The following is a 14,712-nucleotide window of genomic DNA, read 5'->3' on the forward strand; positions in this document are numbered from 1 at the left end:
AAAGACGTATGCAAAATTTCCAAGGGAAAAATAATGTATTTCTCTTGGTTCTAAATCCTTGGAGGAAAGAAGGGGTGAAATGCTTGCAAACATACTGGGTAAGATGGACGTCTCCACATATATATTTAGTACTTATTCAAGGATAGCACATTTCAAATAAGAGAGGGACAAAGGATTATAAAAAAAATTATTTAAAAAAAGTAAATTGCCAGGAAATGTATGTCAAAAGTTGCTGTAGAGGTGATCAAGAACTTCAGTGAGTGACATTGTACTTTTTAAGCCCATGCTCTTCTCTCAGAAATTTTCTAGTTCCATAAACTTTCAGATGTGCTGAGGAAGCAAGCAGTGTCTCCACAGATGGGTTCCCCAGAGTGTGCTCTCTAGTTCACCTGGCCTTTCCAGCTGGGCTCTTTTTGCTTTCAAAGTGGTTTGAACCTGCATTTCAAGTACTTCTGTTAGCACACACCAAATGTTATAAATAAATTTGAAGTGCTCATCTATCAGATTTAAATTTGCCAAGGTATTATCTGACCAGGATCTCACACCAATGTGCATTAGAGATCCAACTTCTTCCTCCCAGAACAGACTCCTTTCCTGAGCCCACTCTAGAGGCCACATGGAATAAAAACAATATAAATAAATGTGTAAGACAGAGAAAACACAGACTGCCTCCTCTGTATCAGCTTCTTGGTGCTTTTCACACCTTTACCTTGCTTTCTCCAGAGTCACACATGAAATTGCTAGTTAGCTTAAGTGTGTCCAACAAGTTTAGCAAGGAGATTTCCCACTCATGTATGCAGATTCTAACTGGTTCTCACACTGTGTTAGGAACTGTAAGAGAGTGCTTCTGTCATTTAACAACATGTTCAACAACATCTTTTGCTTTGAAAGATCATATTACAAAGGGAAATACAGATTGCAAAACATAATAATTTGTAAAAATGCTTAAAATTGTGAAAATTTCAGGTAGTTATTAGGTTGATGATATTCTGGTACAGAGAGAAAATGGAGTTGTGATTTGGGGCACATGCTGGGCAGTATTTTTGAAATAGTTTCACTTGTTCTGAATCTTGAAGGTTCATAAGAAGCTCTTTAAGCAAACAACTGGATGTAAAGGAGCCAAAAGCACAGACAGAAGACAGAAGACCAGAGTAGGCCAGAGTACTAAAGAGAACAAAAGACAAGGAAAAGCTGCAGGTGTTCTTTGATTTGTAAATTCAGATGGGCACTCTGGATTCTAACATAGAAAGTAGATTGAGAGGCCCAGGGAATGTTTCAGTGGATAAAGTGTGAGGACCTGAGTTTGAATTACTGCACCCACATAAAGCTGAGGCAGTAGCACAGGTCTATAATCCACATGTATACATGTGGAGATAGGAGCAAAGGTAGGAGATTCCCCACAAACTGGCCATCCAACTATCTTGACAGGCACTTCTGTGAACAGAGAAGGCCATGCCTTGAGTAAAGAGGAAGGCAAGGACCCACACCCCAGGTTGTTCTCTCACTTCTACACATATGCTTAGAAGCATGTGGGTACTTAAATTTTCACACACAAACACACACATGAACATAAATGTGCACACACAGATACATACATGGACACAAATATATAAAACATTTACACAATACATATGAACATTTACAAAGACACGTACACACATATACACTCACCTGCATATTGTAGGTGAAGGACACAGCATAAAAACAGGTGATTAACCATGAAAGTCATAATGAAGCACCACTGACTTGGACATGGTTGATGGGATTAGAGAAGAAGGTAAAAATATCTGTGATACACTTTGAGTGTAGAAGCAAGAGGATTTGGTCAGACGGCAAGGAAGAATAATCAAAAGAAGGTGAAATCAAGGAAACATTAAGATATGGCATAAAATATATGGTACAAATATTGAAACCCGCAGTAGGAGCCCTAGACCTGTTGGAAAAAGAGAAGCGGGAGACAAGAACACGGGAGAAGCTCTTTGAGAGACAAGCTGCAGAGATGTAGTCCAGCTTCTCCTCTCCGTGAGAAAGGAGATGATTTGCATGGATGCAACAGTTTGAAGTTTTAATCTAAAAAATAGTTCATTTGCATAATAATGCAGAAAACAGGGCTCTTAATACTAATAAGGAAATAAGTATCCAAATATTTAATTTAGAAAAATAAAATTTAAAAACATGAATATCCTAGAAAACAGAAGATAAATTGTTGTGGTTTTAAAAATAGGAATACTTCTTAGTATCACAACGCAAAACCAAGAAGCCAAAAAGAAAATGACTCATAAATTTGAGAAATACAAACTTTGAATGTCTATATGACTAAAAACCTTTGTGAGGAAGCTGAGGCTGAATGACATGTGAACGCTTAATGTTCAATATAGCAGCCAGTTAATTACTAGAGTGTAAAAATACTTTCTTAAAGAAAAAAGCTGGACCAACAAAGGAAAAGACCAAACAGTTCACAGAGAACGAGGTACACAAGGCTTTTAAGTATAGGACAATTTTCCTTCTTGCTGTTAAATTATTCAAATTAAAGTAGCAATTAGATGTAATTTTCACCTATCAGGATGAGTGAAGATTTAAGAGACCAATAATGGCCAGTGTTGTTAGGTCACAGAAAACAATTATTCTCACATACTGGAGGTTGCAAATTTATATAGCACTTGTTAAAGGAGGAAATCTTACCATATTAATTAAAAGCTCAAATCCACATTATTTCATATAGTCATTTCATCACCAGAAGTTACTTCTATATGAATATATAGCCAGTTCACAGTCACAATGGTGGTGGTAATATTAAAATGCAGGAATATCCTAAATGTTGATCCTGAGGGCCCAACTATGCTGACTCTTTAGATGCTGAGACAGTTGAAAATTCACAAGCATGTGTTAGTTTTAAATGAAAATGTGAAAATGAATATAACCTAGAGCATAATCTATTTAAAATTACTTATGGCAAAACTGCATTTTGGAACAAGTACCTACACAATAAAAGTAAGTGAGCAAAGGCTAAAGTGAGCCAACACTGACTACTTTATGGAACATGTTTGCTACAGTTGAAGAAACATTTTAAATATTCTTTCTTTGTAATTCCCAATACATCATTGGAAGTTTCATTGATGATATGGTAGTTTTATGAAGAGAGATTAGGTAATGGTGCTTGAAAAATTCATCAATTCAGACTTAGGTTCAATATATCTTAACTATCACCCTTTGTTTACTTAGAATCAGAAAACATGTCAAAGACAACCCTGGAGATCTTGCCTGATAGCTAAGAACATCTTAAAGCAGTTTACTGGAGAAATTAATCATGAGTATTTATGTACTTAAGTGAAATAATTCTCCTATAGAAATCTGTAGGTTTGCCAATTAACAGAGCCAAACAGAGCCTGAATGCTAAACAGTTCTGAGTCATTTTGTTATGTTTTATACATGGTGGCATTTGTGACATGAAATTGGCAATATAAAGTAATAGGAGTGTCAACTGTCAACAGACTTCTGAAGTCTTTGTGTTTTATTACAAGTTTCATTGTAATGTAAAATGCTAGGCATGCTTGCTGGTTCGAATGAAAATCTTTAGAAATAAATTCTTGATATTTAAATTAAAGTCTAAGAAACCTACAGTCACATCAGGTGGTGGTTACCTTGTTGGTTTTGTATTGAGCAAGATACTGTAACAGGAATAGCTGTCAACTAGTACAGTGGTTTAGAGAAATGACCTTAAGATCAAACAGCAATGATACTTTGTGGCCTTAGGCAAATTTTAAGTGTTTAAATGTTCTTTTGTTATAAAATAATCAAAAGCTATGTTTACCTTTCATAGTTGCATAAAACTGACAGCAATACAAAGCCAAAGCCTCCTGCAATGCTTATAATATTGTGATTATTATCATCAGGGGCCGAATGAGTTTCAGAGACCAGGGAATCATCAGCATTGACTCCTATAGATTATTCAGGGATGCTGAAGACTAAGAAACAATTGGATTTAATCCTTTTTAAGGCACTAATGACCTTCAGAAACCCAATGTTCCAGAAGTAGTAATAATAAAGAAAAAAAGGTAAATTGTATTAAAAAATACAAGAGTGACTACAAAATATAAAGTGCTTTATAGTAAGTGAAGCACTTAAAGGCCAAAAAAATTCAGTAAGATATCAGAGGGTGAAATCAAAGGCATTCCCTTTGAGGAAACACTGCCTATGCTCGGCATTGGGTTAGAATGTAGATTGATTGTATATCAGGTTAGCTACCAGTATAAAACCTAGTCTACTCACTTGACAAAGGTGGAGACAAAGAATTGCTTACTTAAGTGGTAGGATGTTCCTTGAGGGCTATGGAACTGGACCTTTTGTGTGACTGAAAAGTTGTTGAAAAGCTGCTCAAACATTGAAGACCATCTATTTGTAAATGTACATGCACACACAATGCACTAGCTACATAACTGTGTAAAGTGGGTAATTTCTTTTCCCTCCTTCAATCTAAATGTAAAATAATCATCCATAGAAAGTTTCCTCTCTTAGGACTTTGTAAGACTGATAAGTAGAACCTTGGATTCATGTATGTAAATTAAACAGCTATCTGCAAGAACAAAATGCATTTCTATGAAGTATCAACAAATATACGAAACCTGTATAACCTCTCTGAAACACAAATAGAAAATACAAGTACATTGAAATATTAAAATTGACTGAAAAATGTTCCATTATAACTGAAAATTTAATTGAATTCTAAAGATATGACTTTTTCTTCCATTCATCTTACTACTTTTCACAAAAATTCCTACTTAGTAGGTATCTGTTTCTTGTGATAATAGATGAAGGAGTTGAGTGTAGCTTAGCCTTTCTTATTTTGCAAATTCAATCTATCATGTTCAAAAGTCTGATAATTGTCCCTTCCTACCTCTAATTAAAAGATAAGAATGATCTTGACCAGCATATAGGAAATTATATATTAGTAGAACATTTGTAGGCATAATAAAGGAGACCTTTGTAAAAATTTTCTTGGTCAAAAGTACACATGAACACTCTAAAGAAAACAGATATAAAGATCTGCCAAGAGTGTTACAGTTTTCTTTATAGCTTATGATTCCTCAGCCTTTGACTAGGCTGGTCCCCCTTTACTTGAAGTATTCCCATATCTTCTAAACTCTCCGATTGATTTTCCTCCAGACTCCCTTGCTTGACCATTTTTCTCTCCTCAGTTTGTAAGTATTGGCACATTAGGGGGATGGGATTTACTCCTGTGCTGTCTGGGTGATCTCATTTCCCACCATGGCTTTAGAGTATGCTGTCATCTGGGACTAAGAACAAGATCTCCACTCATGCCCAATTTTCTACTGTGCATCATCTTTGGGTGCCTTCAGCAGCTCAAAACCAATGTACCTATAGGGAACTCGCCATCTTCACCCAGATCTCTATCCCTGTGCTTACTTCTTCCATTAGTCAGTATCATTAGTAAAACAGGTTTTGTTTTGTTTTGTTTTTTTCAGGTCAGAGATGTCAACTGACAATCTTTACTCTCACCACACTTTTCTGCCACCCTCCCTCATAGGTCTGACCAGTCAGCGAGTCCTGACAAACGTTGTGGTGTATGAGTTTTTCTCTTTCCCTGGTGGGTCCACTCTAATCTAAGCATCCATCACTTTAAATTGCATGATGCTGACATCTAACTAATGGGACTTACTTCTGCTTTCTGTCACTTACCCTTCCAATATGTTTTCTTGTGCCACCATATTGCTCTTTATAAAATGCAAGCATGATCATATCTTTATTGAGTTAAAATAATTTATGAGTCCTCTTTTTCCTTCCATGGGGTCTCCTTGCAACTGATACAGATTTTATGTAAATCTCCAAAGCCTGTCCTTTAGCACACTGAGTCCTCTTTATGCTTTTCATATTCCACTCAAACCAAATCAGCTCAAACAGACTTGGTTTCCCAGGTATCTTCTTATGTACCACCTCTTTATCTACTCACACCCTTGTTCCTCCCTCTTCTTTAAATGACTCAGCAAGAGGCTGAAACCCTGATTGGCAACATCATCAAACGTTATGCCAAGCTTGGTGCCAAGCCAACCATTCTTGTGTTTCTCTATGTCATAGCGACATTTTTTTCTTCATAGTTCTTTAGCTCACCATATTTTATTCTCTAATTGGCTTGTCTCTTCCTTCCCACTAAGAGCTCATGGAGGGTAGCACCTACTCTAAAATGTTTTGTATTCTGAGTTTCTTGCATAGTATCTTAGGTAGAATTTCCCATCTTGAATATATTTAATGAATAAATGGACATGTCCATGATCTAATCTCATGAATGAATAGATGGATTCTTTACATAATATGATCTTAGCCTTTGCTCCGTCATTCACTGCCACTTGATTAATGAACAAATTGCCCAGAACTGCCTTACTCGATTTTCTTCAAAATACTGCAATTAGAGGAAGGATAAATGGAAATTCTTCCTTCTGTCCAATTCAATTTAAGCAATCTCAATAGAGATATTATATTTTTCATAACCTTGAGGCTTCCTGGTAAAATCGTTGGAGTGGTACCTGGTTAAAAACACCTATGAAGTCTGAGCCAAAAAATATAAAGCTAAAGCATAAGGTCTGTCTCCTTAGACTGTTTAATGTTTAATGTAACATTAGTTTGGAACAAATTAAATCATGTTATGTGGTAACAGTCCTAAATCTAAAACAGTCTTATAAAGTAACGTTATCTACTTTTTACTTTAAAATCCAGAAAAATGATAGTGTTTCTCTGTATATAAGATATAGAGATGAAATATCAATAAATAGGCAAATGATAGATTGGTGATAGACAGATAAATACTTTCTTGTTGGAAGGAAGTAAATATATTTTCCTTCTTCCCCAGATAAACAACACTTGAGATAACACTTACGTGGGAAAAAATAAGAAGTTTTCTAACACTTTGTGGAAGTTTCATCTTCTGACTACTCAGAAATACATCCTCTTATCATTTGCAAAAGTAACAAACTGAAGCAATGTGACTCATATTTTTGTCATTAATATTAGAATGGAAAATTATAGGGAAAAGAGAAAAATCACAAAACTAAACAATTACTTAAGATCACTGTAGGTTGTTTTTTCTATCAGTTCCCAACATAAAAGCTCAAAGGATCACAGTCTGCTAACTAATTTTCCTAAAACCAAATGCAGGCACACTTAATTCCATTGTCTACTTTATATCTTTCCTTTGAAGAACAAAGTTTTATCTTTAGCCTGCTTAGGATTATTGCTACAGCCCAATGCAGTCTCTTAGCATTTATAAAGCCTCATATTCCTAAAGGAAAGTGTGCACAACAATATTTAAGCACTGTTGAATTTTACTTCAGATATGATAGTAGGGTACCCTTGATCTCAAGTGAGTTTTTGCTACTGTATAAGTGCAAACTCCTATGGGGTATATTGTATATAATTTCATATTATCTGTGGATTTAAATTAACTAAACAATTATTAGTTTAGTTAGTAACTAAAAAGGAAGAAAAAAACGCATATAGAGGTGTGTGCCAACATGCTTAATAGTAATCACATGTCTGTTCTTTTATTGAAGGTAAATTTAACTTTTTTTGGTGGACAATTTACTTGTCAAATTGAAATATTCAAGGAGAATGGTAAAAGTAACTGGAAACATAAAATATAATTGTTTAGTTAATTTAAATCCACAGAGAATATGAAATTATATACAATATGCCCCATAGGAGTTCACACTTATACAGTAGTAAAACTCACTGAAGGTTAAAGGTACCCAACAATCACATATGGAGTAAAATTCAACAGTGCTTAAATATTGTTGTGTATGCTTTCCTTTAGGAATATCAGACCATATAAAGACTAAGAGACAGCACTGGACTGTAGTTAGTCTGTGTTTTATAGTGATATTTAGACCAGCGTGGGCTACACAAGTATTAGTCTATCTCAAACCAAGCCACTTTCTTCATATGTTACTATAGCATAACACAGGTTTTCAATGACTATAACTTCTCTGCTGTCATCTAATACACAATTGAGCAGGCTGTTTTAGGTAGAGAATTTGAACAAGATAAGGACATCATTAGGAAATAGGTAAAGAAAAAATGTTCACTGGTTAGGCCACCTACAGATTTTAAAAGAAGGAATCAGTCTAGAAAGCTATAACTCTCTTTCATATTTTGCCCATGTATCTGGTTTATCACTGTTCATCTTTAATTCAAAGCATTAATCCACAGACTGGACGCTGGTAGGTGATGTCACAAAGTTGCTTCATCAAGGGATTGGTCATGTGATGATGTTTCTAAGTGAAAATTTAAATTCATAATTTCTCAAATATTATTGTGTTTAGAAATTTTGCCGATAGGTTAGTATTTTGTTTACTAGTTTTCGTCAAATTAAACAAATCTTATTCTCCTAGCTAAATATCTTTAAATAGTGGAAATATCTCTCCAAAGTTAGCCTGTTGTTGATTGTATCAAATGTTTTATAAGAACATTATCTAATTTTTTGCAGAGATAGCTATAATGATATCTATATAAAACATATTTATTTAAAGAATTCAATTTAAAAACATTGACCATATTTATTATTTAACTCTGAAATATCTGTTTTCATTAGTTTGTATACTTTATATAGGTCACAATAATGAAATGTAAATATACAATGACACTGAATGTTTCAGTAAAAGGGCTACTAATTACACATACTTTTTGTTGTTGAAAATGGTTGTTATTTTTATTAGCCGTACTTATAATTTCCTTTAGCTATCCTGTGAATTTTGGCTTTCTAGCAATATGAATAGTTAAGAAATAAAAACAATATTTTAATTTAAAGATATATAAACACCGCTGAAGATAAAATACTAATAATAAAATTAGAAACCCAAATTATTGCTTTCTTCAGCAAGATGGTATTGATACCCCATCAAACAGCTCTGTTTGAATTAATCACATCCAGTTTTACAACCTGGTAAACTCTATACATAGAGTGGTTTAGTGATACACAGATGTATTAGTGAACTGATTTATTTTTAGTCCTGATAATCAGCATTAGATTATGTCTTTTAAACAGGTAACCAATACACTTTATTCTTGTCTGGTTTTTATGTGAGTGTAGTTCCCATAAAACTAATTAAATGTACCCTGGCTAATGTGCTTTATTCATAGAGAGAGGAGACTGGAAATAAATAAAGACTCAGTGTGGGAAAATTACAATTAAAATAATTTGAGTGTAACACATATTATTATTTATATTCATTCCACCATAACAAGTTTGAAAATCCAGTCTGTGTCACTGCAAAGAAAAAAAAACCCTATGCTAATTTTTTAAAATACCAAATTTCAAGAATATTTTTACACTTTTGTACCCAAAGGCATAAAATTTGATAATTGAGATAAACTTATAGTTACTGCTTATCTGTAATTAGAGTTGATTCATGTGTGTGTGTGTGTGTGTGTGTGTGTGTGTGTGTGTGTGTGTGTGTGTGTTTTGGGTTAGTCTACCCCAAAGCATCAACCACCTGACTCACATTCTCCGTGGATTGTTTCCAAATGTAGATTGCATTTATCTTAAGGAAAATAAGTATCCTTTTTTCACTAGAAAACACTTTTGCTTATTTATAATTTGCTTTTAAAAATATGTTTAAACAACCACACAGAACCAATTATATATGAATGTGAAAAACATTAGCTTGCCAACATTGTATAGCACTTAGATACATCTGAAGTTACTTGTTTTAGTTGCACATTAAGGAAGAACATCCTCTATATTTCATACTTTTAAATTCTTTTATTATCTGAGTAACCAGCTGTCACATTTTCAACTTTACCAATTCTTTACCACTACCATTTCATTTAATGTAATATTGTTACATAATGTAATATTGTTACATCCTGCTAGTTAAAATAATGATAAATGCAGTTGACTGATTACATGCAGGAAGAAAGATTAGCATTTTACAGTTTACAAAGCTGAATGTCATTGTGCTACCATTCCAATTCTTAAGATCTTAATTTTCGAAAACAAAAAATATACTACCACATTTAGGAAGCTCATTTAAAATTAAATGATAATATTCAAATGCAATTCACTGTAGATAAAGTACCCTCAGTTTTGATAATATATTTGGATAATCAGTTCATTTCCAAGCTGGTAACACATGTCCTGACAGAATCTTAGGAGAGACACAAAGTAAATATAAAATAAGAAAGAAGTAACCATCACTCCTTAATGAAAATGCTTTGAGTAGAATTGTGCAAAATGTTGATATCTCATTTAATACTTGACATATGAAGAAAATAACTCATAAAATTTATAAATGACTTATAAATGACTGTCCACATACCTAGCTATAACTTATATGCACTTTGCCTTAAAATAACACCCCTTTGCTTTAATATTAATTTCATCACCAAGTAAAACAATATTAATTCCATCACCAAGTAGTAAGCACAGAAACCATGACAAACAATATGACTACAACATTTTGTAAAACGGTCAAAAGCTCCAACATCTTCATGAAATTGAGTTCTAAAATTTAGTAGTAAACAGACCTCCAAAACAAAGAATCATCCTGTTATATGGTGAGTGAGTTAACGACAAATAAATATGAATGCAAGCACTTTAGTTCATAAAATAGACATCTTCCTTCATTTAAAACCCTGTTTTCTATTTCGTTTCTTTCTTTGTTCAGGTTATCGACTTGTTATGACAATTCTTAATTAAAAGATTTTCCAACTTGGTGCAATAGAAACAAAGCACTCACCATTTTATGTAGAAACCACTTCCTCATGTCTCAGATAATTCAGAAACATTGTTTTAACATGGCAGTAGATCTGTACAGAAAACTGAGGGAGCATCTGAAATACGCCCATATATCATGAACTGAACTAAAAGCCAGCCCAGTGTCATTGATGGGTCACATCTTAGTATTTTACGTTAATGCAGTTATCTGGCTTCTTTCTCCACATCAAGTTACATAGAATCTTGATGGGATATTTCTGTACAACTGATCCCTTTAGCATCATGTGAGGTCACTCATGTAGTTTCATTGTGTGGAGATCCAACTGGGTGTGTTTTAGAATTCAGGTAGATTGGAGACTAAAGTGACTGGTAATAGGGACAGGTTTCATGCAGTTTCGGGGACAGCCAGGTCCATTAAGACAGCAAGAGACAGTTACAAACTAAAATACAAGGGCAGAACAGCCTCAAATGACATCACTGGTCTTATGTCCTGTCTACCAGCTGACTTAAATATATTTTCTCCACATCACCACTCCTCCGGCCTCCTCACCATGGCCTTTAGCACTGGGAAGAGCTTGTGACTTCTTTCAAAGGAAGACAGGAGCTTAATCCAGTGAATCTCAAGAAGGAAAAACCAAAAGGATGGTATGAAACACTAGACTAAGTACAGTTTTCAATGGCATTCAGAAGACAGACACAATACTAAACTGTTACTGGAAAATTCAGCTTGGGTGGTCTAGGCAGGGAAAAATTAAAGGGCAGAAAGGGAGGAAGAAGAATAGAAGGAAGGGAAGGAGGGTATTAGAGGAGGGAAGGAGAAAGAGCTGAAAATCCCAAAGACTAAGCCCTTCTAAACTACGGCTTTTCTCTGATATCATGCAGCAATTGGAATCTGGAATTTTTTTCTAGAAAATTCTTAACAAAGAAGAGGAATCCCACTACCTCATTTCAGCTCTCTTCCAATCTAGCTGTAACTTATATTTACTTACAGGCGTTTGTCACAGCAAAACTGTTGGCTGTCTCAATGTTGTCCACATGAGGTACCAAATTGAAAGGAGCTTCGGAGGCATTGGGGCTGGTGTTATGAAGAAAGATTGCCAATCTAAAAGCAGTGTATTCCTGGTCTGTGTTTCGGATGAAGAGACCACCTGTGAAAGACAGCAGCTTCACACAATGTTTCCTGTTTTAGATGTTGCACCGAGCCCCAGAACTGCCAAACATCTCCAACAGCAAGCACACACAATTAAGGAGCTCTGTTGCCATATCACAGGGGCCGCTTTTGTCCCTGCACTGCATGCCTAATGTTTTAGTCTTCAGGGCAACTCAGCTTTTTTTTTTTCTTTCTTTTTTTTTTTTTTTCTTCAAACTGTCATGATCACAATGACCTCTGACCATTTAGTGGGTTTTGCTTTCTTTAGCTTGCCCTCTTCAGGCAGCCAGTTCAGGGCACCTCTCTCCAACAGTGAGGATGCAGATGAACCAAAAACAGATTTCCATCAAAATACAGGACAGAAGCGGAGGAATGTGGAGGCACAGGAGAGCAGATTTAAAAGGGAGAGAACTTAGTTTGCCCCCATGCTTGTGTGTACCCAGCCCAGTCAGTTCGGTTTTGTGCACAGTAAAAACATGAAAAAGAAAAAAAAAAAAAAATGATGCAGTGTTTGAGGCTGGGCTGGAAGAAATTCAATAGCAGAGTCCCATCAACAGACCGGAGAGGAGAATGACAAGCACAGCGGAGGAGGGGAGGGTCGCTAGAGACAGAGCGGGGTGCCCAAGAACATGGAAGAGCAAAAGCGTAAGTCAAAAGCAAAATAAAACCAGCGAAGATTCCTGGAAAAGGGTCTAACTTTTGAATCTGTCATCTGCTAGCAAGACAAGAGGTGTGGATTAAAAACGCTCTTTTCTCAGTCTCTGTAATAGTAAGAACGCTGCATCTTTAAGAATAACAAGAATTGAGTTTAAAAAAAAAACAAACAAAAAATAAAAAAAATAAAATTCGCTATTTCCTCTTGCTCTAGAGAAAAGCATTGAAAGAACTGCGCTATGAAATACAATCTAAGGCCACAGAGGTTTATTTCTTTTCCTTTCTCTTCCCCTAACTTCTTCCAATTCTAATTTAACCTATTGGCAAGCAAGATGGAAAAAGCGTCAGGGCTGGGCGTGCTAGCCTGTGTCTACTATCTGAACTTGCACAGAGACGGTTTGATTGTAATGGGAAGGCACCTCTGTAGGATTCCCTTGATTGCTTATCAGCAACTCACTTAACTCACTTCAGACACATGCATCCCTTCCCCAGCCGTCTACTCACCTATTTGGACGCTGCTTGGAAAGGCTCCCATGGCGAGTCCCCAAAATCCAGAAAACAACAAGACAATCTGCCTGCAAATAATCCTCATCTTCTTTGCTCCTCTCCCTGGTGCGCGCTCTCCTCTCTTTCTCTCACACTCTTGTTAAAGGCTCTTCAGAGTGGCATTGAAGACGATGGCGCTAAAATTTAAAAAAAAAAAAAAAAAAAGAAAGGAAGAAAGAAGAAATAAAAAAAGAAAGAAAACGAGAATTTAAAAAAAGAGAGAGAGAGAGAGAGAGGTTTGGGCGGTTTGAGGTTATGATTGCTTCCCCTCAGCAATCCATAGCCAGCTGCCAGATGTTTCCCGCAGTCTCCATAACCCTGGGGGAGGTTTTCTGTCCTGCTGATAATGTTCATGCAGAAGATGGTGGTGGCGGGTCTAGCTGCTGCTCTGCTCGCAGGGATGAGACATGCGCTCTGTCTGTGGCTCACTTGCGCTCTCCTGCTCTCATCCACACCGACGCGGGCGCCACACGCGCTCCGCAGCTCTCACCCGGCCCCCGCCCCGGCCGCTGCGTCCCCGGGCCCTGCGCCTCAGTACCGGGTACTGGAGTGCGCACTCCCGCCGCGGGCCCCTCTCCCCTTGCCCGCCTCTCCTTTACCCTCTCTCCTCTCCTCCTCCCCTCGCCCCTTTCCCGTCGCCCCTCGAAGGCCTCCTTCCCCCAGTCGGTGCTCACCAGAGAGCGCCCAGGTCTCCAGGGAGGCTCCCGAGCCAGTCGCAGACTGGAGTTCTCGTGTTTCCTCTCCAGTCTCTGATCCCCTTCTTCCTTTCTTCGCTGGTGTGCGGAGGGACCGGCTCTGGTGATCAGCACCCCTCTTTTTTTTTCTTTTTATGCTTTCCAAAGCGCCTTTGGCTTCTTGGATGCGCTTGGCAGGAAACTAGCCCGGGGGCCGGGTATGCCAGCCCGGATCCCCGGCTGGGGGGGGGTTGGAGAGGAAGTTAGCACCTCCCCATGGTCTCAGTCCCCTGCCGCATCCTTGCAGGCTCGCGGGAGGACAAGCTGCCTCCCCTCTCCCAACCCTTTCCTCTCAGCCTAGCCCAGCCTAGCCTTCCTGCCACTGGGCTGCGCGCGCACACTGGCGCGCGCGGGTACTCTAGTCATTGCTGCAGCTGCAGCAAAGATTTCTCACCAGCAAACAGCCCGGGAATCTGCAAAGCCCTTGATGGGAATGAATGCGGTGAAGGTGCTCAGCGAAGGAAAGGAGGGAAGAAGGGCACAGGGCAGCCCAAGGGGTGAAGAGGATGGGGTCCAGGAGGAAAGAATTGGAGGAGGTAAGGGTGGTGAACGGAGTCAGAGAAGTTTACACGTGCTAGGAAAGGGAGGTGTGTGAATGTGTGCGTGTGTGTGTGCGTGTGTGTGTGTGTGTGTGTGTGTGTGTGTGTGTGTGTGTGTGAGAGAGAGAGAGAGAGAGAGAGAGAGAGAGAGAGAGAGAGAGAGAGAGAGAGAATTTAATGCAGAAAGCAGTCACCAATTACCTGCAAGAAACAGGATTGAAGACAGATGAATACTGAGAGGCTTCTAATATGTTCTTTTAAAAGGCACTGGACAGAATTAGGAATTAATTTTGAGAAGTAAGTGTAAACTAAAAACGTGTTTAAAGGCTGCATTCCTTTCTGTTCAGTGATTCACTCAAAAGGATG

The 14,712-nt window shown here is 37.4% G+C and overlaps 1 protein-coding gene across 8 annotated transcripts in view; it reads right to left on the reverse strand.

The window, feature by feature from the left end:
- The window catches only part of Gria4 (glutamate ionotropic receptor AMPA type subunit 4), a 375,087-nt gene extending 360,674 nt beyond the window's left edge, over positions 1–14,413 (reverse strand). For 3 of the 8 annotated variants that reach the window (XM_036191821.1, XM_036191820.1, XM_036191826.1), the window contains exons 1-3: positions 13,748–14,411; positions 13,032–13,210; positions 11,713–11,871 (exon numbers count right to left, since the gene is read on the reverse strand). In XM_036191821.1, coding sequence (XP_036047714.1) covers positions 11,713–11,871; positions 13,032–13,119 — 247 coding nt within the window. In that variant the 5' untranslated portion in view covers positions 13,120–13,210; positions 13,748–14,411. Of the gene's footprint in view, positions 1–11,712; positions 11,872–13,031; positions 13,211–13,747 lie in introns of all 8 variants that reach the window. The other 5 variants (XM_036191822.1, XM_036191825.1, XM_036191824.1 and 2 more) reach the window with 3 other exon arrangements.
- Positions 14,414–14,712: the final 299 nt, after the last annotated feature.

Source organism: Onychomys torridus, chromosome 7, assembly GCF_903995425.1.
Source record: "Onychomys torridus chromosome 7, mOncTor1.1, whole genome shotgun sequence".
Classification (NCBI taxonomy): domain Eukaryota; kingdom Metazoa; phylum Chordata; class Mammalia; order Rodentia; family Cricetidae; genus Onychomys; species Onychomys torridus.